Raw genomic sequence first — 24,349 nt, forward strand, 5'->3', positions numbered from 1 at the left:
AAAAATATAAACAGATGGCTGATTTCTTCATCAATTCTGACACTTTGCTCTCCTGTATTCTTTAGTCCTAATGTCGAAGAGGGATTAATTTGTTAGTAAAGATGAAGTAAAAGAACATTCCAACCTACTATGTGACTCCAGTGAAGAGGCATTTTGTTCCTTGTGAGGAAGCAAAGAAGGAGAGAAACCCCTGTCTGCCATCTCCCAGTCACTGCTAGCTACATAATTGAACAACATTCAAGCATGTGTTTTTCAAAGGCTACATTTAAACAATTACTTTGTGGAACACATTTCCTAATTCAAAATTAATTTCATGCACACACAAGGTACATCCTCTGTCTCAAAATCCAAACGTTTGATCTTGAATATTTGTTATAATTTGAATGTACATGTATGTCAGACAAACACAGAAACGCAATTACACACTGTGTAAAAACACTCAAAGAAAAACAAGTTGCTAGGAAAAACAAAAGGCCAAGGAAACAAACATCTAGGGAGAAACTAGACCGAGGCAGAGACTAGCAGATACAAGTGTCACCAAAAGGGAAAAAGTGTCAGAGAAGTCAGACTTCAGCTGCACATATAATCAGACTCCTGATTCACGACGACACCTGAAGCTGTTCACGCTGCAGATGGATCAGTTGCATGTTACCTTCTTTGTCACCCTGCTCTCATAGCTCAGGCCTCTCCCCTCCTCACTTCTCATGTCCATTAATATATGTAACGTAAATTAGTGACCAAGGCCAACAAGATGCCACTGCCAGGTTGCCATCTATTTCATCAGTGCACTTCTGACATCAGGAAGGTGTCAGACTTTGAGATCTTTGCTCAATCCTAATTTGAATGTGCTGTCACTGAAGAAAATAAACAGGTACATCCCTGTTAACGTCTGGCACAAGCATGTCAGAGTGCATCCTGTGGTACAGACTGGTCAGTAAGCCTCTGCTGCTAGCCATTATTCAGGTCATTATTCCCTTGCAGTCTGACAGCCTTACCTCATTCAGCTTTCTGCACCAGGTCATGAAGTTCTCTTCAGAGCCCCAGACTTTCTGGAGCCCACTAGGGAGAAACTAGACTGCAGCACACACGAGCAATTGCCTTTTGGCTGGGATGTGCACTGCTCAGCAGCTAAATCCCAAGGCAGACTTGCAAATTCTGGGTTCTGCCTTTGGTCTTTTTTGGTAGATTGGTACTGACACTGGCTTCTTTTGCAAAGTGCTCTACAGTCTGCTGAGTAGAAGAACTACCTAAGACCATATCTGCAGTCAGACAACAGGCATGCACACGACAGAGCACACCATGTGAGCTGCCTGGGAACAAGGAGCAGGTACAGTATTAGTACTACAGTAACATGCTGTTGTCCGAAAACTAGCTGGGGGAAGAAACAATTGCAGTACATCTGGCTGTGCTGAGTGACACATCTCAGTTATGCTTTACTCAGCTCCTGTGACGCAGCTGTGTATCCTTGGATCACAAGTTCGCTATGATACAAAAGAATATTACAACTAAGCATGCACAGACAAAAGGTAAGCACGAGGGAAGTCAGTGTGAAACTGCAGGTGGGGAGGAGCTGCCGTCCTCACCTGAAGCTCCGCGTGATGAACCTGGGCGGCTGCTGTGGCCACCTGATCCTCCAGCTCGGCCAGCTCCGACTCTGCTGTAATGCTGTTGATCTTGCGTGCTGCGTCCTCCAGGCCGGTCAGCTGCCCCTCCAGCCCATACACCGTGACAGCTGTCAGGTACACCTGCAGGGCCCAGGAGGGAGAGCTGTCGGCGATTTCTGTTTCGTGAGCATGGAGGTTTGAGCAGACTGCATCGTCCATGACACCTCTGAGCCCCACCCCCCACCCCTGCCAACTCACTGCAAGCAGATGCTGGCAGACGTGAATCAGGGAGGAATAATCTGGAAACACACATCCATAAAGAAAAAGAAGGGTATGAAGTAGCTGAAGTCCAAATTTCATAGGTGTTACAATAGTACTACAAAACAGAATTATTCCATATACACCAGAAAAAAAAAAAAAAGAACGCTGAAAAGTTTTTTTTTTTTTGATATTCAATTTCATAACATAAAGACTGCAATTAAAGACTGCCACACTGTGTGTAAGACGCACTCAAGGCCTTCAGTCAATCAAAAAATCTGCGAGAATAACTGTTCATCAGCATATGGATATAAAATTCTTACACTACACCTGTGCTTATTGTATGCACAACGGAGTTTTCCATTGCATCCTGCACTCACCAAATTATACAGCAGCCAAAATCCTTTCCATCTCCTGGCCCTTTGGAGTGAATCTGTGGAGGGTCTGTAGACTTATTTGGGCCACATAAGAATAACAGACTCTATAATTTAGAGATCTTCTCTGAAAACAAACAATATCTTGACCCATCTGCAACACCTCTGATCACCGTGGGTGAAGATTTCATTTCACATTCAGCTACTCAGAGCAATAATTCATTATAAATTGTGTTTTATGTGTTTCTTATATTTCAGAAAGAAATCTAAGACTCCGCTGGATGAAGGTCCCTAGTTTATAGAAAATGCTAATTTTCACACAATCACAGAATCGTCTAGGTTGGAAGAGACCTCCAAGATCACCCAGTCCAACCTCTGACCTAACACTAACAAGTCCTCCACTAAACCATATCACTAAGCTCTACATCTAAACATCTTTCAAAGACCTCCAGGAATGGTGACTCAACCACTTCCCTGGGCAGACCATTCCAATACCTAACAACCCTTTCGGTAAAGAAGTTTTTTCTAATATCCAACCTAAACCTCCCCTGGTGCAACTTTAGCCCATTCCCCCTCGTCCTGTCACCAGGCACGTGGGAGACCAAACCCCACCTCGCTACAACCGTCTTTAAGGTACCTGTAGAGAGCGATAAGGTTGCCCCTGAGCCTCCTCTTCTCCAGTCTAAACAACCCCAGCTCCTTCAGCCGCTCCTCGTAAGACTTGTTCTCCAGACCCCACACCAGCTTCGTTGCCCTTCTCTGGACACGCTCGAGCACCTCAATGTCCTTCTTGTTGTGAACGGCCTAATTTCAAATATTATCTTTTGATAACTGTGTTTAAAATTGTGCTACTTATGTGACAATACTGCAACTTCTGCCTGTTTACGAGATTGTCAAGAGACTGTTTCGATGAAGCTGGGATCAGGACAGTAGAATTAAATCTATATTCTGATTTTCCCCACTGGCAGCATCACTTACTCCAATACCAATAAAGGCTGCAGTGCTACAGAACTACCACGAATTAAACATACTCTGTGGCAGATTTTATGGTTCAAGGGGCAAGAAAACAGGATCTGAACAAGATCCTTGAGCACATACCTTCACTTCATATGTTTTCCACTCAAGTCATCATATCTGCCCATAATTCCTAGACCCTGCAATCCACTGGTAACAAGTGTTCAAATAATTTCTGGCCATGCTGTAACTTCATGGATCAAAAGTGGTGGAGAATGACTATTATTTTTATTGTGTAATTGATTTTTAATTGCTTGCAATAGGTTTTTTGCTTGTTTGTTTTTGTGTGTTTGTTTGTTTTTCTCCTTTGTATTACTGGTTTCAAGGTATATACATATACAAGGTATATACATTTTGTTCCTGTACATGACTTCGCTAAGAAGCAAATTCACTATGTTTTGTATGAACTGCGTCTTGTTAGATGACAACCTAACTGCAAGCATGAAATTCTTGAAAAGTGTACCTAGGACAGATAAGTGATATGATTTAACATCTTTGCTGAAGTACTTGGAGACACAGGTAGACCATAAAGTTAACGTTCTGATTTAAATAGAAATGTTCCTGCTTTGTGGGTTTAAATTATTCTTTCCATTTACATCAGTGGTACATATTTCTGGTGCAATGTACCACAGCCACTTCAGATTAAAAGGTTCTTTTTTGATTTCTCTATCACATCTAAATATCAGAGAAAGAAGAAAGAAGAGCACTATGATCAGAAACCTCTTTAGGAAGTTGAAGGAAAGACGCGTTTAAATGCTATGCCAAAATTCTCTTCACAATAATTTGGATATTTCACAAGCATAAATAAATAAATAAATAAAACAGGACAATAGAAAAACGTGGCAAGAGGTGAACAATATTTTTGTAACATAAGAACCCCCATATTTGTTAAATTTTGGTTTTATTGAACATTTTCCATCTAGATTTAAATAGAAGATTTTACTTAAGATTCTCTTTACCTGAACAATCATTGCACTTCAAGCAGCAATGGTGTACTTGCAGGTCTCCATGAAATTACACCCTTTTGCATACATTAACATTCAGATTCAGGAGACTTATTTTTACCAACATCTAGGTATGCATAGCTTCTACTAACACCCACCAGACCTAGCGCTGGGACAGGTGGCCCCTACATTCTCCCCACTGATGCATGTACAATCAACAAAACACTGAGAACAAGAACGAACGCAGTAAGGTGTCTGTCTACATGTGCACCCAGATCCTCTTTCACAATTTGCCGCAAAGAAGATATGCTGCATGCAGGTATGCCCCCATCTGCATTGGGAAGAAATGTGGATTCCTGGATTTCTAAAGACTTTTTAAATTTACACATTGACTGTAGTGATGAAATCATGAAACCACGCAGTTTTGTCATGTACTTCAAATCCTGTGTGGGGCAGAGAAAGATATAGTGTGGGGACACAGCAAGGCTGACCCAACTGAATGCCTTATGAACTACGCAGGCCATTGAGAGAAGATAAATCAGCAATACGCTGCAAGCAGGGAAACACCACAGCAAGAAATGCTCTGCCTCAGTGACCAGTGAGGAATGGTTGGCTCAAATGAACAACTAGGGGTCACAGCACCACAGACGTCAAATAGTCACAAAGACATGAAGGATTGCTGGAGCTTAAGTGCGGAAAAAACGCACATCAGATAATCTGCAACACAGTTCTCCACAGACAAAAAATTGTGGGAGAACCTCTCTGCAAATTGCATTCTTTCTGAGGAATTCAGGCTGTTGTGGGAGTGGGTTTCTGTGAAGGAAACTGATTTTATCCCCCAAGAGGAGATTCTGTCTTTGAAAATTTTCTAGGGACTAAAGACAAACAGGATCTATTTTCTTGAATTGATCAGGATGTTATAATAGGACAGCCTGGATTCTTGTAAGATCTTTAAAAGCTCCTAACAAAGAGAAAAATCACTGAAATGTAATCAGTTAAATGTGGGAAGAGGAGAAAATTTGCAAGTGTAGAGAAATTTGCAAGAGGAGAAAAGTTGCAAGTGTACCAACTCCATTAAGTGGATGCATGAAAATTTCCAATGAGTAGTGGCTTCCCTCTCTGATTCAGCATTACACTTTTCCCTGCAGATGACAGGTACTCGTGAAAAAGGACAGAAGATTCAGATGTGGCTGAACAGAAATGTTTAATTCAGCTTCTCTAGCCAGCTGTTTTTAATAGCACAGTGGGCAGCTCTGGCTCCCTGGGTACTCATCTCAGTATGCAGGGAAAGCATGGGTGGAGGAAGAGGTCCTCCATTTCTTCTCCATGTGACTTGGAAAATGCTTTCCCTACCTGCCCTTAAAATAATCAGGCTGTGCTGGGACTTGGAGATGTGTGGTTTCATCAAGGCATGGCACAGCAGCACAGCCACAGGGATTTGGAGGGCTTAAATTAATTTTTAATGTAGGGGTTCTGAAATTAGTTCTAAAACTCAGCACATGCAACTCTTCCCCTCCTTCAAATATTTTAAAGTACACGTTAAAACAAAAAACAAAACCACAACAAAACATCAAGCAGCTGAGCACCTCTTTGAAATAAGATCTTTTGTTCTCTCTGTGTATTGAATTAATAACATGGGATTCATTCTCAACACACACTGATGATACCTACCTGAGCACTCTCTCTTTTCAGTTGTCTCACACACACACACATACACTCACTCATACACTGATTCACGTTCTTACGTTTTCTTCCAGTGTAGTGAGCTGCTCATCAAGTCTGATGGGGTCTGTCCCCAGTGGGAACGTCCCTCTTCCCTTGTCCTGAGCATCATCTGGGAAATCACAGGGACTGGTGGATTCTGCAATCAGTTCCTCGGTGGCGTTGATGATTTTCAGGACCTCTGTAGATATGTTGCAGAGAGAGACAGCAGAGTACTTCTGCTTTGTTACAAGAGTAGACAGAGAAAACAGCATTAAATTAGCACAGAGAGGTATTATGCAACATGGCTTAGCTTAAAGCTGTAGCTTTAAAAATGCTAACATAATACAGTTGGCTAGTTGCTGAGGAATCTACTTTTTCTCCCTCCCTTTTCAACACATGCACAGTGATACAGCATACAAAATAAGATACACACACAATTATTCCACAACACTAGTTCTACTAGAGGGCTGGTCCAAAACTTATGTCAAAGGAACCTACATATACCCAGCTTTAAAACGCAAGTGAGCTAGATACAGCTATTTTTGCAATAGCTTTTAAACAGTTTTTTTTAACCACAATCATCTTTTTGGGGTCCTGCCAAACAGATGTGAAATCACCTGTCTCCATACAGGAGCTATCACATTGCAGCTGTGTACAAGGGAGAGAAATCTTCAGATCTTCAGAAGCCCCATGAAGACAGCAGTTTACATAGATGATTGCTAGGAATTATATGATGGCCTCAAAAACGAAAGGTTGAGATACAGGCATGTACACATTTGTATCCCATTTTTAAAAAAAATCAATTAACCAGTTTTTAAAAGTATTTATGAAATAACTTATATCAAATACCAAGGAAAAGCATGCAGTTTTATCCATGTTTTAAAAAAAAAAAAAAAAAAAAAAAACAAAAAAACACAACTGTAAGACTTCTGGTTTTTTAATCAATGTGCAATTTTTAATCAATTTGCAATTTGTTATTACCTATCCCAATTCTGATGATTTTTACAGAGCTTTAGCTTTCAGGACAACCCCTTTGATGGCAATAAATTTTTACCTGATGTTCCCTCAAGCATCAAATTCAACATCTAAACTATACAGCTTTGAGATCAAGCCAGAGCCTGTTGAAGCCAATACAAACACTCCCATTGAATTTACGTGCAACACTTTCAATGTTGCTTTGCCTAAAAGACAGTGTGGGAAGTTCAGACCAAAATTTAATTAATTCCTCGAACTTGCAAATACTTATGCATGTGACTGAGGGACCCACCCATCTGTATATTTTCCCCAAAACAAAATATCTGCAGAATCAAAAATGAGGAAACAGTGTTTGGATTCTACGCAGTAAATCGTACAGTATGGAAAAGTGTAACTGGTGAAATATGTCTTTAACAACAAATGCACATCACTTAAATAGTATATTAATCAATATGCCAGCTGGCTTCCCTAGCAGGATATAGGAGAAATAACATTCCTTTCCTTCATACAGACTCTACTGGATTTAACTGGAAAACCTCTTGTATTATGTCTTTCCTTTAGTTTGCTGCTCGTTCTTGTTAGGTAAGACTTTTACTGAAAAACTACTTCTTTAGCAGTGTGTGCTCAATTGTTGTATATCAGTACATTAAGGCATCTTTAGCACTGTTATTTCTCTGGATTACAAGACATAATTAGATACATGAGATTAAAGAGAACGAGAACAAAGCAAATACAGTATGCTACTGCATACAGATCTTTAGCTTGTTAGGACAGCTAACACAGACCTGAACAAGGAAGCCTAGGGCTCTCTTAAGGAGAACAAATACTTGAACCCCATAAATAGCCTACTGTTTTTTCCATTTATTTTCACAAGTGCCAATTAGGTTAAAAACAGATCAATAATTTTATAGGATGGAGAAGGAAATCAATGTTACTTTGTTTTATTATTTGCTTTTACAAGTACCTAATTCTTATTCTATTCTATAAGTAGTGAACAAAAAAGGATAAAGGCCAGACACTACATTTGCATCATGTACATTTCCTTCATCATCTTTGTTGATGTATGTTCTCCATTTCAAGAACTGCAGCCCCAGTTCAGCTTTCATTACTTCTTTATTATTATTATTATTATTAGTTGTAGCTAATGATGGATTTCCAAGGAAGATTAAATTAAATTAGAAAAAGGTTTTCTTATAGCAGAATATAAGAATCCATAGTGGCATTTATTACAGAATCACAGAATCATCTAGGTTGGAAGAGACCTCCAAGATCACCTAGTCCAACCTCTGACCTAATACTAACAAGTCCTCCACTAAACCATATCACTAAGCTCTACATCTAAATGTCTTTTGAAGATCTCCAGGGATGGTGACTCAACCACTTCCCTGGGCAGTCCATTCCAATGCCTAACAACCCTTTCAGTAAAGAAGTTCTTCCTAATATCCAACCTGAACCTCCCCTGGCGCAACTTTAGCCCATTCCCCCTCGTCCTGTCACCAGGCATGTGGGAGAATAGACCAAACCCCACCTCGCTACAGCCTCCTTTAAGGTACCTATAGAGAGCGATAAGGTCGCCCCTGAGCCTCCTCTTCTCCAGGCTGAACAACCCCAGCTCCTTCAGCCGCTCCTCGTAAGACTTGTTCTCCAGACCCCTCACCAGCTTCACTGCCCTTCTCTGGACTCGCTCAAGCACCTCAATGTTCTTCTTGTAGTGAGGGGCCCAAAACTGAACACAGTACTCGAGGTGCGGCCTCACCAGAGCCGAGTACAGGGGGACAATCACTTCCCTAGTCCTGCTGGCCACACTGTTTCTTATACAAGCCAGGATGCTGTTGGCCTTCTTGGCCACCTGAGCACACTGCTGGCTCATATTCACTCAGCTGACTATCAACCAATACTCCCAGGTCCTTCTCTGCCAGGCAGCTTTCTAACCACTCATCATCCATCCTGTAGTGCTGCTTGGGGTTGTTGTGACCCAGGGGCAGGACCTGGCACTTGGCCTTGCTGAACTTCATACAGTTGACCTCAGCCCATTGGTCCAGCCTATCCAGATCCTCCTGCAGAGCCTTCCTACCCTCGAGCAGATCAACACACGCACCTAACTTGGTGTTGTCTGCAAACTTACTGAGGGTGCACTCGATCCCCTCATCCAGATCATAAAGATATTGAAGAGAACTGGCCCTAGTACTGAGCCCTGGGGGACTCCACTAGTGACCGGCCTCCAACTGCATTTAACTCCATTCACCACGACTCTTTGGGCCTGGCCATCCAGCCAGTTCTTAACCCAACAAACCGTACGCCAGTCCAAGCCATGAGCAGCCAGTTTCTTGAGGAGCATGCTGTGCAAAACGGTGTCAAAAGCCTTACTGAAGTCAAGGTAAACCACATCCACAGCCCTTCCCTCATCCACTAAGTGCATCACTTTGTCATAGAAGGATATCAGATTCGTCAAGCAGGACCTGCCTTTCATAGACCCATGCTGACTGGGCCTGATTGCCTGGTTGTCCTGCAAGTACCGCGTGATGACACTCAAGATAATCTGCTCCATGAGCTTCCCTGGCACTGAGGTCAAACTAACAGGCCTATAGTTCCCCGGGTCTACCTTCCGGCCCTTCTTGTAGATGGGCGTCACGTTTGCTAGCTGCCAGTCGACTGGGACCTCCCCTGATAGCCAGGACTGCTGATAAATGATAGAAAGCTGCTTGGCCAGTTCTTCCGCCAGTTCTCTCAGTACCCTCAGGTGGATCCCATCCGGCCCCATCAACTTGCATACATCCAAGTGCTGTAGCAGGTTGCCAACCATTTCCTCGTGGACAGTGAGGGCCACATTCTGCTCCCCATCCCCTTCCACCAGCTCAGGGTACTGGTAACCAGAGAACAACTGGTCTTGCCGGTAAAGACTGAGGCAAAGAAGGCATTAAGCACCTCGGCCTTTTCCTCATCTCTTGTCACTAAGTTTCCCCCTGCATCCACTAAGGGGTGGAGATTCTCCTTAGTCCTCCTTTTTGTGTTAATGTATTTATAAAAACATTTTCTGTTACCTTTAACAGCAGTAGGCAGACTGAGCTCCAGATGAGCTTTGGCCTTTCTAATTTTGTCCCTACACATCCTTACAACAACCTTATAATCCTTCTGAGTGGCCTGCCCTCTTTTCAAAAGATCATAAACCCTCTTTTTTTTCCTAAGTTCTTGCCACAACTTTCTGTTCAGCCAGGCCGGTCTTCTTCTGCGCTGGCTCATCTTTGGGCACGTGGGGACAGACCACTCCTGAGCCATTAAGATTTCCTTCTTGAGGAGTGCCCAGCCTTCCTGGACTCCTCTGCCCTTCAGAACTGCCTCCCAAGGGACTCTGCCAACCAGGGTCCTGAACAGCTCAAAGTCTGCCCTCTGGAAGTCCAAAACAGCAGTTTCACTGGTCCCCTTCCTGACTTCGCCAAGAATAGAGAACTCTACCATTTTGTGGTTACTCTGCCCAAGACAGCTCCTGACCACCACATCTCCCACCAGTCCTTCTCTGTTTGTGAACAGATGGTTTAGCAGGGCACCTCCCCTGGTAGGCTCGCTAACCAGCTGCATCAGGAAACTATCTTCCACGCTCTCCAGAAACCTCCTACACTGCTTCCTCTGAGCAGTATTGCATTTCCAGGATATGTCTGGGAAGCTGAAGTCCCCCACAAGGACAAGAACTGACAATTTCGCAACTTTTGCCAGCTGCCTGTAGAACTCCTCATCTGTCTCCTCATCCTGGTTTGGTGGTCTGTAAAAGATCCCCACCAGGATGCTTGCCTTGTCGGCCTTGCTGCCGATCCTAACCCACAGGGACCCAACCTTATCATTCCCAGTCTCAGTCTCGAGTTCCACGACATCAAAACACTCTCTAATATAGAGAGCCACACCAGCACCCCTTCTGTGCTGCCTGTCCCTTCTGAAGAGCCTATAGCCAGTCATTGCAGCACTCCCATCATGGGAGTGCTCCCACCATGTTTCAGTGATGGCAACCAAGTCATAGCTAGCCTGCTGCACAATGGCTTTCAGCTCCTCCTGTTTGTTGCCCATGGTGCATGCATTAGTGTAGATGCACTTCAGCTGGGCGATTGCCTTCTCCCTGGACCCTGACATTGTTCCCCCTGGCACACCTCTAACGAGCCTTATTTCATCCCCATCCCCCTTCCTATCCAGTTTCAGAGACCAATTACTGCAGAACACAGTTATTGTTTTCCTGGTAAAGTGTTCTATGATAGGAAGTTTTATGAAATCAAGATTTTGAGTAAAATACCCTTCCTTCTCAGTATGTAATGGACAGGGAAAGAAAAGTTCAGCAAGTAAGAAATGTGATTTTTAGCTTTTCTAGATTTTTGATAAGTTCTTAGTGGCAGATGCTGCTTGGTTTTTAAAACTGAAGATTAAGATTTGCTTCACATTAAATGTTGTGCATGGCAGCTAGATAAATGCTCATAACGTGCTTGTCTCTGTGAAAATACCTTGATGCTAGCCTGCAGGTATCTGAGGTATCTGAGTCAAAGAGTTAAAGCTTTTCTTTACGCTTGTGAAACATCTACTTTTATAGCACAACAAAGATACGGCACTAAACACCATAAAGAAATTAAATGGTCAGAAGAAGTGATTTTCCTTGGAGTACATCTGAAGAGTAGATCTCACAAAACTGAAGAGTACAAGCAATATCTTGGAATTATTTAAATTCAAACTTTGTGTAAGTTTTCTGCTAAAGGATATTTGGAAATCGGTTTTACTTTGGGCTGCATACTTATAGAAGTGAGATGAGATTAAGGACTGCCTGAAGGAGACATAAAATTAATATGTAAAGAGTTCAGGGGTTTTCAAAATGAAAACAAACAAACAAACAAAACAGCTACTCAGTTAATGTTTTTGTCTCATATGTTTCTATCTCCAGCAAATGTCAAATGCTGTTCAAACTGCTTATATTCCAAAATGGCCAGTTTGCAAACCTAGTGGGGTAATCTAGAGACAATTATTTAAGATATATAAAGGGAAATAGAGAAAAGAAAAAAGAAAAAAGAAAAAAGAAAAAAGAAAAAAGAAAAAAGAAAAAAGAAAAAAAGAAAAAAGAAAAAAAGAAAAAAGAAAAAAGAAAAAAGAAAAAAAGAAAAAAGAAAAAAGAAAAAGTGTTATCCTGGAGTTTTAGTCTTTCACAATCCTCTCCCCAAACACCTACGTCAAACTCAGAAGTTACAAGGTTCTGTGAAAATAACCTAAAATTCACAGACGCGCACACAATATCATGCTGGTAGGTGGACATTTCAAATTGCTGTAAAGACCTTTGGCTGTCTGATTTGATTTTGCCTTTGCAAGAAAGGTCATTGTTAACACCTATAACGGATTCAAAGAGACAGATGACATGCCATGATGAAGTCTCTCCCATCCATCTCGTCAAGCAAAGAACTAATATGGATGTGAGACACAGAAAGCAATCTCTATTACAAATAGCTATCACAGAAAAAATAAGCACAGTCAGTCTTCTCAAAAAACTGGGATGCATTATGAATTCATCTGTGCTACCATGCTGCTTAATTGACACCACTCCTCTCAAATTAAATTGATGCAGTTGATCCAAAATTGAATGTATATACTGATTATGAGAATTTATTTTCTATTGAATTTGAGATTAAGAGTTTAATGGAATGAAGAAAACATATATATATATATATTATGATAATTCCTAACCAGGCTTACAAATACGTTAGACACAATCAAAACGAGAAGTTCAGGTTCCTGAGTTCTTGGTGGAACAGTTTTAAAACCAATGAAATACTAAAAAAGTGTGTGTGTGTGTGCAAACACATATACATACACGTGTGCCTGTATACATTGAATACAACAAACAGCATCTTATGAAACATCTATACTGTCATTTCTATGTGTTGTTGGACAGATGGAAAGGATTCCCGTTTTGCTGAAGAGAATGTTTCAGTGGTCTAAACTACCTATCACTGACCTTTAGCCACTTCCCCTCTCTGCTGCTGTCTCTCTTTTCCCTACTGATGCTGCCAGAATTTCCCTTTTTTTTTTTTTTTTTCTAAATTAGGGATGCTACACTGGAAAGTGTTTTTTAGAACTATATTTGCATTCTTGTGCAAAGAATGATGAGCAATGGAAGTAAAGCAGATTGATAAACCTGAAGCAACGTAAGTGTCCAAACTGCCAAGAGTAGATGAATATTAAGTACATGTATGGAACTCAGCAGCCTATGACATCTCCACACCATTTCCTTTGCATGTAAATTATTTACTTTACTGTTCCATAGAGAACAGTTGATATCAACAGTTAGATCCAGAAACCGAGCAAGGGAAGCTTTCCATCACTAACAGCCCTGGCAGTATTGACCATGTCCTTGGTGACCTGTAGTGCAGTCATTTTTAGCTCCAGTCTCAAACTGTTCTGTAACCCTCTCAGTTGTGTGTCTGTGTCTCAGTTAATAGCTACCATCTTTGCGTGAGGAATTGAGAGGGACTGGGGAGAAGCTCTGCTTTGCCTTTGGTTGATTCATCTTTTCAGAGTAACTGGACTGAATCCAGACTTGACAAAAAAACAGAACCAAAACCCAACCCTGCCTTTCCCCTTCTCCCAAACCGTGTGGGAGTTCATATTACAGCCTTGAGAAGGCCCTGAAAAGCCCACCAAAAGTCCATCTTCTGTACAGGCAAGCAAGATCTGGGACACGGGTCAAGTCACAGTGTGGGACGAACAAAGCCATCAATTCTCGACCATTAACTGCAGTCATCAGCCCTGACCTTCAAAAGATCTTTTGGCTTAAAAGTATGTCCTAGCTAATCAATACCACAAAAACTGGGAAAGAAAGCTAAAATTTCCCTTGATAACTGATTGAAGACAAGCATACTATGAAAAGACATGCTATTACGAAATGACTCACAAGTGTAAGTTTGGGACTTCTTGCCTTGACTTTAACGTCAATAACTTCATTTATGTGTCCTCATTTAGAAAATGAAAGTTAAATTACCTCACAGCCAAATTACCTTATCAGGTATTATTCTGTCTTTTTGGTTGTGGTAGGTAATACTCAATACTACATTTTAACTAATGAATTCAGTCCACTGTCTTAATATAGTTACAGATGTTAGTTTTTATAATTTGCAATGTCTTGTTTATAAAACCAAGGTTCCTATACTCATGAGGAAAAAAATTATTTTCCAGTGGGTATAATATTATGGTTCAAGTTGGAAATGGAAATATTCAAGTCTTAAAATCTGCACAGGATTCTGTAAGAGTATCTACAGGATGATGATGTTGCACAAATGGAAAAAATATTTTTTCTTTAAAATCATCCTTGATATTTTTACTAAAGAAAAAAAAAGATCTAAAAGGCAATTAAAACTTACAGGACAAAACTTAACTCTAAGATTATGGAAAAAATGAAAAAGCTGAGGGGGTTATGTGTTTTGCTGAATTAAGCATCAACCTTTGACACAAAAAAAGTGATTCCTTTTTTTATGGCTGAGAGAATGCTACAAAATTAATTTGCTTAGTACTACATAAGAGATACTAAAAATAGCATGTATTTTAAAATACAAGGTAAGCATATATTTGCTCAGTAAATAAAATGAAAACCTGTTCTAATAACCTGATTCCAATAAGCTAAGACTCAAATAGCACAGAGTATGAAACTTCATCCCACCAAGAAGAACGATAAGCAATAGACACTATCAGCAATGTGAGAAAGTACCTATGCACTGTCAAAAACCTCTACAATGAATTAAGGGTTTTGTTCATTTTTTAAACTGGGAGTTTACAAAGAGTTTTGGAGACCACCACGGTCAGAAACTGCTAAAAACATATTGCTGAAATAATTTTTTTTTTCCTTCCAAATCTCTTAATATAGGTGAGTACATCAGAATATGAAGACCATATACCTTATATTTATCTTCTGTTCTTCTTAATTGATAAATACAAATTATCATAATGAATCCAAATAAGAGAACCAGTCTGCTCCACGTGTCTACTTTATGCTCGGCACTCCCATAACATAGGTCTGGCTGTGATGAGAAAATCATTTTCTGCAATGCTTACTGAATCTCGTCAAGAGGTTTGGTTTTTCAGGCCTGATATTTCTAGGAAAATAATTTGAGTTTGAGAATTTTTGCTTGGGAAATGTGGAAACCCTCAATATCACTTTATAACATCTCTTACTATGTAAGAGATGTCAGAAGACACAGACAAAATAAAGTGCTCTCACCTGCTGCAATACAGTGGATAAAAACTGCAGCTTTAAATGAAGATCAAAAGTCTTTTGTTTTTCCTAGATAGTGGAAAAGCAGTTAAATAAAAAGGCAGAAAAGTTATTTTAACATCTACAGAGGTTAATATCTATATAGGTTCAGACTTAGAGAGAAGTTTGGGATGAACAGCAAGGATAAAGAAACTATCAAATATAAAATACCATAAAGTTTAGATATTAGCTTTATTACCAAGGTATTTAAAACAAAGCAATACCTATTATATTTTTGTTTGTAGGATTCAAAATAACCAATCTCATTAAGGCAGATTTTGCAAATAACACATCATTTTTTATAAAATGAAGCAGATGGGAAATACTGATTTCCACCATGACAAAACAAAGCGGCACTAGCAACAGAAGGAAACCTTTACAGTGGTGTTAAGAAAATGAAAAGCTAGCCATCCCTTCAATTTTTGGATACTGCATGTGTTTCCAGTTACAAAAGGGCGTGTACCTCACTAGTGCCAGATGCTTACATCTGAAACACCTATGCTGAACTGAGATGTCTTGTGCCAAATCACTTCCCATTGCTTGCCACTGTCCCTCGCCTGGAGTTCACTGTCCCAAGATGAACAAGTGAAATCCTTCGCACTACCACTCTCCAGTGTCAAGTCAGTAGGTTTACCTTAATCCCCCCTAACTTAAGTCTATTTAAACTCATGTGGTTTTCTCTTGAAGCAATGACACAACCACAGTTGCACTATAGGCTGTGCTGTGACAGGTATCACCTAAGTGAGTAGCAGCATTTTCTTGAGTGTCTTCCAGCTAGATCTGATAGACCTCATCTGTCACTGCCAAGTCTTTGGGCTGCTTATAAAAAAACAAGAAAATAATAACTTTTGTTGTTGTTGTTGTTACAGTCTATTTTTCCCACCATTCTGTTAAAGCAGCTTACACTAATCTTCACTGATTTTCTGGCTGTACCTGTAAAATGGCTTTTACATTTTCTTGGTAAGTAAATAAGTCTTTGGTAGTCAGCCATTCGAATGAGATTCCCATTTCATGCATATTGGACAAAGCTGGCTTGGGCAAGCATGCACATAAATAAGTATCAAATTTGAAACTATGGGAATCCTGTTTACAGAAGTGCTGCAATCCCTGTGTGAAGCCAGCTGAAATCTTACATTCTGCACTTCTACAGGTAGACTCACTTGCTTAAACACAGGCAGACAAGGTACAATTTGAAACACCTTAAAGTACCTGAGGACTCTCAAACAAAGCTGATGGATGTGATACAGGACCTAGAAGATAATGTTTCCTCTGAACTAGTAGCTTATGACCCTGTAGGATATGCTAGGACATCTCAGATGGCACAATTGCATTGAGCTCAGAAGGTGTCAGAACTGGAGGAACGCAAACATCACTGACGATGATCTAAAACTTAAAAAAAAAAAAAAAAAGCAATAAAAAATGCTCTTGAAGCAACTATGTTGCCTGAAACCAGACTCATATTCTGACAAAACAAACTCAGGATCAATTTAATTTTCCATAGTAAGGATCAATAAGTAATAGCAAATATCTGGGAGAAATCTCTTGAATGGGATTTGTGTCCAGCAAATCCCCAGTTCAAAACAGAACATATCTTTGACTGCTTCGTTGAACTGAGAATTTAAAACTTTAGATCCATAATCCAATATGAAGACTGAAGTCTCATGCCTCTTTTAGAAGAAAACAAAAACACTGTTTCACATTCTTTTGCAAAAATGTCTTTACTGTCATTCAAAATCATGTTTGTAGGTTGGTTGCAGTTCATAAACTTTAAAGATCATATTTTACAATGCTGCCCATTTTCAGTTTTCAATTCTGGACTTTGGAATACTGCCCAGATAATTAACATCATAATAAAAGCCATCATCCACCAAAATACATGAATTATTTTGAGAATCTTGCATATAAATATGTGAAACAGCAAGTATCTACTGAGATACTGAGAAGATATACAAGCATCTTCTGTCAGCCCAGGAAGATGGCCTTGCATTACACTGCCCAGTTTTATTAGCATAGTAATAGCAATGTAGTAAAGCTAATATGCTATTAAATTTCTTGCTTAAGTGAGCCACAGAGTTCTGCTTCTTTGGGAATTTTTACTCAATCATTTCCAAAGCTTTCAGGCATACAAAACTGGATGGCAGTTAACCTGCCCAGACAAAAAAAAAAACAACCAACAACCAAAATACCTAGCAGTTTGTCAGAAAGTTTTCAGTTCAGAGAGCTGCAAGATAACCACCACAAAAACTACTACATTATCTTCTGTGAGGATGGTGTAGGCACTGGAGTAAACTATTCATGGAAACCCAGCCAGCAGGAGACACAAGCTCTCTCTCGTTGTTACAGCACCGCTGTTACAACATTGCAGCCACTTGTACTGGGATGCTGCAACAGCTCTGTGGTACACAGGAGGAGTTCACCATGTGGTACACTTCCAACGCCAACAAGCAGCTTCAGACCTCTACCTAACAGGCAACCTGCCTGAAAGATAGAAAATGAGATTGCAATTGAGTGAAACCCCTCACACTTGCAAGAACAAATGTTTCCTCCTGCCACAGCCTGCAGGTCTTTGGAAAAAACAGCACTTCCGCAGCTACATCAAGGCCATGAGCACATTCTCCAGCAACCAAGTCCCATGAGTTCTCCTTCACTGAATCTCCCCCAGTGAGCCCTGGGCACCCCAGGCATAGCCACCAGCACACACCCCAGGGAGCTGGCTGTCTTTTCTGCTGTAGAAACATGCACCCACATCCACAGCTACTGGCTATTCCTCACACTGAAGAGAGGTGCCAGGCAGATTTTCTAGAAAATGTCAATCTCATCATACTGGTAGTTGAAAAGTGCTAATTCAATGTAAGATGTACTCTCCCAAAACAAAGAACATGGGACTCTGGCACAAATACACATGAAGATGGTGCTTGTAGCTCATACTTTACCCAAAATAAAGCTTTGTAAAACCTAAGATGAGCAAAATGTTTCCAGGAAATGAAGGCATAAATATTGTATGGGAAGAATATTTATGCTGTCATTCATATGATCAAGGAACTTGAAGGTTTCACTTAGGGAGCAGGATCTCACTGCTACTTAACCAACTTACTCACAGGTTGGTGTTGAGAAAAGAATTGTGGTGTGCCTAGTCACGTAATAATGTCAACAGAACACAGGATTTAAACAAAAAGTTCCTAAGCCTTGGTTGTAAGATTTTATGAGCAGAAATAAGTGAAGAGAGAGATTGAAGGAAATTCCTCAAGCACACAGCAAGTTGTGAGCAGCAAATCAGTGCAACAAGGACAGGAACTGAACATTACTACCAAAATTTAACTTCCTAATTTTTGTACCTTAAGAAAGAAGGAATACAAAATGAAAGCAACCAAAGCCAGAAGCCCAAGTGAGGTTTTAACAACTATTTCAGTTTTTATGCTACATGGGACAATTTGCAAAATTTGCAAGAGCTAGTCTGTTTTTTAAACAGTATCTCTATGGCTTAGTATCCAATAAAGTAGTCACAGTGATAGACTGCATTCAAAATGCCACATTTATGTAGGCACTGCAAAAATTGTTTTCTAGAATGTAATTCTGTGGTGTACCATGAACTATAGACCTGTCCTGTTCATCTTTATGAAAAAAATAGAAGGAGAGAGGAGAGAACAAGAGCTAAATATACCCCATTTATCATGCTTGGCATTCTCAGGATTAGTGTCATTAAGATACTCCCAAGGAGATTTAGATTTTGCTTTTTTCTTTAAGTATTTGGTTAGTGTTTTAACGAGAAAAAAAAAAAGGAAAAAAAAAAAGCAAGGCACAAAAAATATGCAAATCACTGTGCTAGTCCAAGTTGCTTCACTAATAGAATAGTTGCACAACATGAACATGGTTTGTTCACACCTGAAATATAGAGAGGCTGCAGGCTAACTCCAGCCTGAGCATTCAGGACCCCATGGCCTTTCATTACACAGCTGGAAAAAGCAGGCTTTTCAGGAATCTGCAACCCCCTCAAAGACCACAAACTGCTTCTGTAGCATAATAAGCACAAAACATTACCTGTAAAGCAAGCCTGCTGTAGGCTTATATTTGCTTTAGAGAGCTGTGAATCTCCAGAAGACCATTTTAGGCAACCATAAGCTTAGAAATGTTGAAGATGGTTGTGCTGAAGGTCTAGAAGGGTTTAAATCTAAAGCATAAAACTAATGAGTGTTAATACCTGCCTAAATCCTCGAGTATCCCACATGACCTAGACAAATATCTCAAAGGAAACATTTTCAGCCTTCTATCTCAAACAAGTTTGCAGTTATACAACTCAAAAACACAGCTTAAGGGGAGAACTGAGAACCCATAACTTCACACTGAGAACCCAACTTCAGCAAACTCCCCACTGAAGACTCAAGCTGTGCCAATTCTTCCCATTGATAAAAGTCTTGATGTAATAAATATCCTATAAAAGTATCAGCTCAGTGCGACTACATGAGATTCCCACTTTCCACTGAAAACCAGAAGTCTAGATTTTTAAAGGTGCAGACATGTAGAAGTCAGATCGTCATGACCAACAGGTATCCTATTTCCAGTGATTCAATGAAAGAGACTTTTTTTTTTTTAATCTTTTTTTATTCTATTGTCAGGTATATTGTAACAAAAAATTCTTTGTGATTTAAGGTTGCTAATGTGTTCCAGTATAAAGCCAGAGAATAGAAAACTAACAGCTAACAAAGACAATCAGCACTGATAAAATATAAGCAGGATGGCTAAAATACAGTATTTAATCTGTGTTCAGGAGCTCAAAGCAGACTGTGGGCAAATGAGCTCTCATTTTAATTGCTCAGAATTAGAGCTTCTGTAAACTTAATTTGAAACTCAATGCCCCTATCAGAAGTCTGTGTCTCTGTCTGAGAATGTTAAATACCAGCCTGAAAGATCAATTCTCTACACATGTATTCTTCAGAAATTGGGCTTTTTAAAGAGACAGCATACTGGGACATTTGGCTTTTGAGGCATCTAAAATTACTGGTTCCCTGAAGATAAGTGTTCTATGCTTGTCTCCATTGAGACATGTCATACACTCATTTTAAAGGTATTGCATGTTTATATATGATTTTACTTTTGGTTAGCTCTGAAGTGGTCAAGCAAATGTACTAGATGATATTTGAAGGTTCCTTCCAAATGACCTATTCTATTCTATTCTATTCTATTCTATTCTATTCTATTCTATTCTATTCTATCCTATCCTATCCTATCCTATCCTATCCCATTCTATTCTACTCCACTCCACTCCACTCCACCCTAATGAATTTAGGTATGTCTTCATATTTTAGGTTACCATAGCCACAGCTGGTATTATACACCATCATCTTCTTCAGTATTTCATTGTAAGATGCTGGACAGCCACCTTTCCAAAGAGAAGGCACACATCAGAAGACTTAAATCACCTTTAAAGACAACTGTCAGGGATAAGAAAAAAAGCAGGCTGCTTGTTTCTCTACAGCTGAAGCAAGTTCTGCTATCAATTCCTCTAATTCTCTCTCTAATTCTTCTCTATGGTGAACTGAGCACAAAAGATGGCTGAATACCACATTCCAGTACACTATATGATATGAAGAGAAATTCAGAAGCAGGAAGGGAAGAGAGCAGGTGTTAAGTGGAGTGACACTTTAAGTCAGACATCTTACTGTTGGGTGAAATGGTGTGAATGGAAGATCTCATTCATTATCAGAACTGACACTGGATTACTGTTTCACCAGAATACGTTACTACTACCAGAAACCTATTAGCTGACAGTGTAACAGGGCCATAAAGTTTTAGGGAAGCACAAAATATTCCAACAGAGAGGCAAAAGAAGAATCTATGATATCAGAATGAGCTAAAAATACCAAAAACAGGGGAGCAAATAAAAAAAAAAAAAAAAAAAAGAAAAAAAAAAGAAAGAAAAAACTTAAACCTTTGTTGCTGGTTAGTAAGGAGAAAAAAGGAGATCTGAACATGCCTTTAAATAAAAATATACAAGTAGATTCACAGTTAGTATAAACAGACATAGTTTCACTAGTATCAATCAGTTAACACGTTTATTACACAAACTAAGTTCACTGCTTTAGAGTTAATACTGTAGGCTCACAGGAAGAAGCCCACACCTTAATCGAAGTTTTACTTGCACAAGGGTTGCAGGCTCAGACCCAGTTTAAAGGACCTATTTTTTTAATCAGCTATGTTTTACTCTCTAACCACAAGCATCTATTTCTGGATTCTAACTTTTACAGTATTGAGCTCACTCCCCTATAATGACCACTTACCTTCTTTAACTCCTCCTGAATACTTTTGCCATTTTCTTCTGAGGACAAACTCTCCTTTTGGTTTTCAGGGTCTGTTCTAGGTCCAGACTCTTGTTCTTCACCAGAAGATGTTTCCTTGTCACTCATTTTAGCTCCAAGCTGAAATAACCTGGATTTAAGCTCCTCTTCCGTAAGGTCGGGCTTGATATTACAATGCTGATCCTCACTGCTTATATCTGTTTCTGATAAATCATCAAAATCCTACAAAGAAATTGGAAGAACAGTAATAATTACTCTATAGGTATAGCAGGAAAACAAGCAGCTTCCTAGAAAAGGGTAGATAAGATCACTCTGAAGAGAAGCTAGAAAGAAAGCAAAGCGTACTGATAAAAAGTTACCACATCTTTACAGAAGAAGGCCAGTAAACCCACACCTGTTGGATAATATTTATCATTCCTGGCTACTTTTATATTATGTAGAAAGGAACTGTCAAAATCATTACGTCTGTGTGCAGCTAATAAAACAAAAGCATAAATGGCGATTCTTGTTCTCAGTACCGCATTTCCATCACTCTCTATTTTGGGGCATATAAAGAAACTGAAGTGCGGGAATGAAATCACTTATCCATGACAACCTGGCAGTTGTGTCCACTTTCCAGCTGAAAGCTGTGTTCAAATTCCCTGCTGGCTGGTCTTGAGCATTATCCTTATTTTCTTATGATTACTAGAAACAAGTTTTTAAAAAATCTTTCCTTTTTTAAGTGACAGTATTTAAGATTTTCAGCTTTCCCAGTGAACATTTACATAGGTGGATCCACTACAGCTACAATTATTCTCCAAACACCAGCCTCCTTAGAACAAGTTCAATCTCCAGGAACACCTTCTTTTCTTACTTCTGGATCCTTAAAGGTGGGAAGTACTCAGATGCTTGGTTAAATATGGTTGGTGCTACAGACTTGACCATGACAAGTCGTTTACTTTGCAGGCCAAACAGAAGAAAAACAAAATCCTTTTACAAGTCTGCCTGGCCTGTTGCCTGCCCAATATTTAATGACATGGAAAAGTTTTTTTTTTGTTTGTTTGTTTGTTTGTTTTCCTTGCAGGAAATCTAAAAGTGCCTGATGACTATATCAAAAACTAATGTCTGGATATGTACCAACTAATTTTCTGGATCTGTGCTGTCTGATTAGGACCCAGTTTCCCACTACAGTTCATGGAGAGAGAGAGAGCATCTCCCAGAACAACACAGCCTATAACGTTAACTGCTTTCTGGAAATGCTATTCTTTCTCTGCTGACTGCTAAGAGAGAGCTCAGAATAATTGGCCACTTTGTTCAGTGCTTCAACCAAGTGCATAAAGTAAGGTGGAATGTGATGGGTTTCAGAAGTGACAAATTCTTTGACACAGAGTGTAATCATCACAAAAACACCCAGGAGGAGGCTGTAAAGAATGCAGCCTGGGACCCAGAAGTGGCAGGCACATTGCAGCAGGTCTAAGATGGTGATTTGAAGCAATTCTCAGATAGGAAATTATTCCTATTTGCCAGGAAATTATTCCTATTTGCCTTATGCTCCCCTACTGTGACAGGACCAGATTTGTCTGAAGAGACTAAAAGCTATGTTTTCTTTACCATTCATTTGGCAACACATAAACAGGAGATTTGCTTTGCACAGCTACTCTGTCTGCAGGCTCAGCAGTCATATTTATGGACAGTCCAATTACCTCCAATTCTCACGGGAAATGTTAACTGACAACTCCCTCAGAAACTCTACCTGCCCAAGTGCTCTTAATGGATTGACACATCATGTTTGTAGTGTCAGCATTCATCTCTCACACGGTAAACTGTACTGTATTGTCTAGCACTTTCACAGATTTCTGGACTATTTTTTTCTGCAGTTATCTGTGAATCAATTACACAACTAGATTATTGCTTTATAGCTCACTTTCAGAATGTGGAAGGCCTTTTTAGAAAATCAGGATTTGAAAATACATGGCAAGCCATTTTAAAAGGGGAACCACAGGCTCATGTCATAATTTATTTTTTTTCCTGTACAATCAACTTTTGCTGAGTAAAAGGCCTTTTCTTTCAAATGAACTTCCAAACTGTTCTGAGTAAGATCAAGAACAAGATTTCAAATCAGTGAGTTTCCACTTTAGTTTTATAATATGTTATGATATACTTCTACTTGCTTCTACGTGACTGGTATATTTTCAACTTTTTAGTAAAAAAAATAGTAACAATATTTTTTTTTCAGATATATCTTGCATTTCACACAACAATTCATTACACTCCCCTCCAACAATTTGGTAATGAAACATACACGTTTCTAAATTACAATAAAATCTGAAAGTTGTTGCTGAATGCATCTACCCATCAATTTGGAGAAAAACAATCATAACTTAGAGAATTTACAGGATAGAAAGCACAGCTAAACTGTGCACTTGTATTTTAGGAGAGAATACAGTTTAGTGGAGATACATTGTATTAAGGTTGAGATATGTATTATTAGTTATCTGGTCTCAGCTCATTACTAGAATCCCTTTTTATTTAAATGAGGTACTTGCATTTATTTAATAGGTACCTCCAAAGACCTACTCTACCACATACCTACATCTACCAAATCATGTGGTCTAGGATTATGAGATTTGCTAGTGAGTTCTGACAGCTCTGCACCATGAATGTGGGCTTCCTCTAGAAATGTCTAGACAGAAAGAGTTCACCTTGGGGCTGAGTCTGCAAGGGAGAGAAACCAACCAACCAACCAAACAAACAAAAAACAACCAAACAAACACCATCATTCAATGCAGACATTTGAGCAGATCAAACTTGCAAAAATAAAAGTTTAATAATCTTGTTTAAATAAGCTGGGTACAAAATCTAGCAGAGCAGTGAGGAAGGCTGTCTGTCCAGAGATGTAGGTTTTCTCACTTTTCTACCTCATCGCTGTACCATGCAAGAA

The 24,349-nt window shown here is 39.7% G+C and overlaps 1 protein-coding gene across 5 annotated transcripts in view; it reads right to left on the minus strand.

Annotated features, from left to right (window-relative positions):
- Positions 1–24,349, minus strand: part of LOC121064776 (myosin VIIA and Rab interacting protein) — a 232,239-nt gene that overhangs the window by 6,339 nt on the left and 201,551 nt on the right. For all 5 annotated transcript variants that reach the window (XM_040546842.1, XM_040546843.1, XM_040546839.1 and 2 more), the window contains exons 11-13: positions 21,412–21,651; positions 5,940–6,134; positions 1,584–1,745 (exon numbers count right to left, since the gene is read on the minus strand). In XM_040546842.1, coding sequence (XP_040402776.1) covers positions 1,584–1,745; positions 5,940–6,134; positions 21,412–21,651 — 597 coding nt within the window. The remainder of the gene's footprint in view (positions 1–1,583; positions 1,746–5,939; positions 6,135–21,411; positions 21,652–24,349) is intronic.

The sequence above is a fragment of the Cygnus olor genome, chromosome 2, assembly GCF_009769625.2.
Source record: "Cygnus olor isolate bCygOlo1 chromosome 2, bCygOlo1.pri.v2, whole genome shotgun sequence".
NCBI classification, from domain to species: Eukaryota; Metazoa; Chordata; class Aves; order Anseriformes; family Anatidae; genus Cygnus; species Cygnus olor.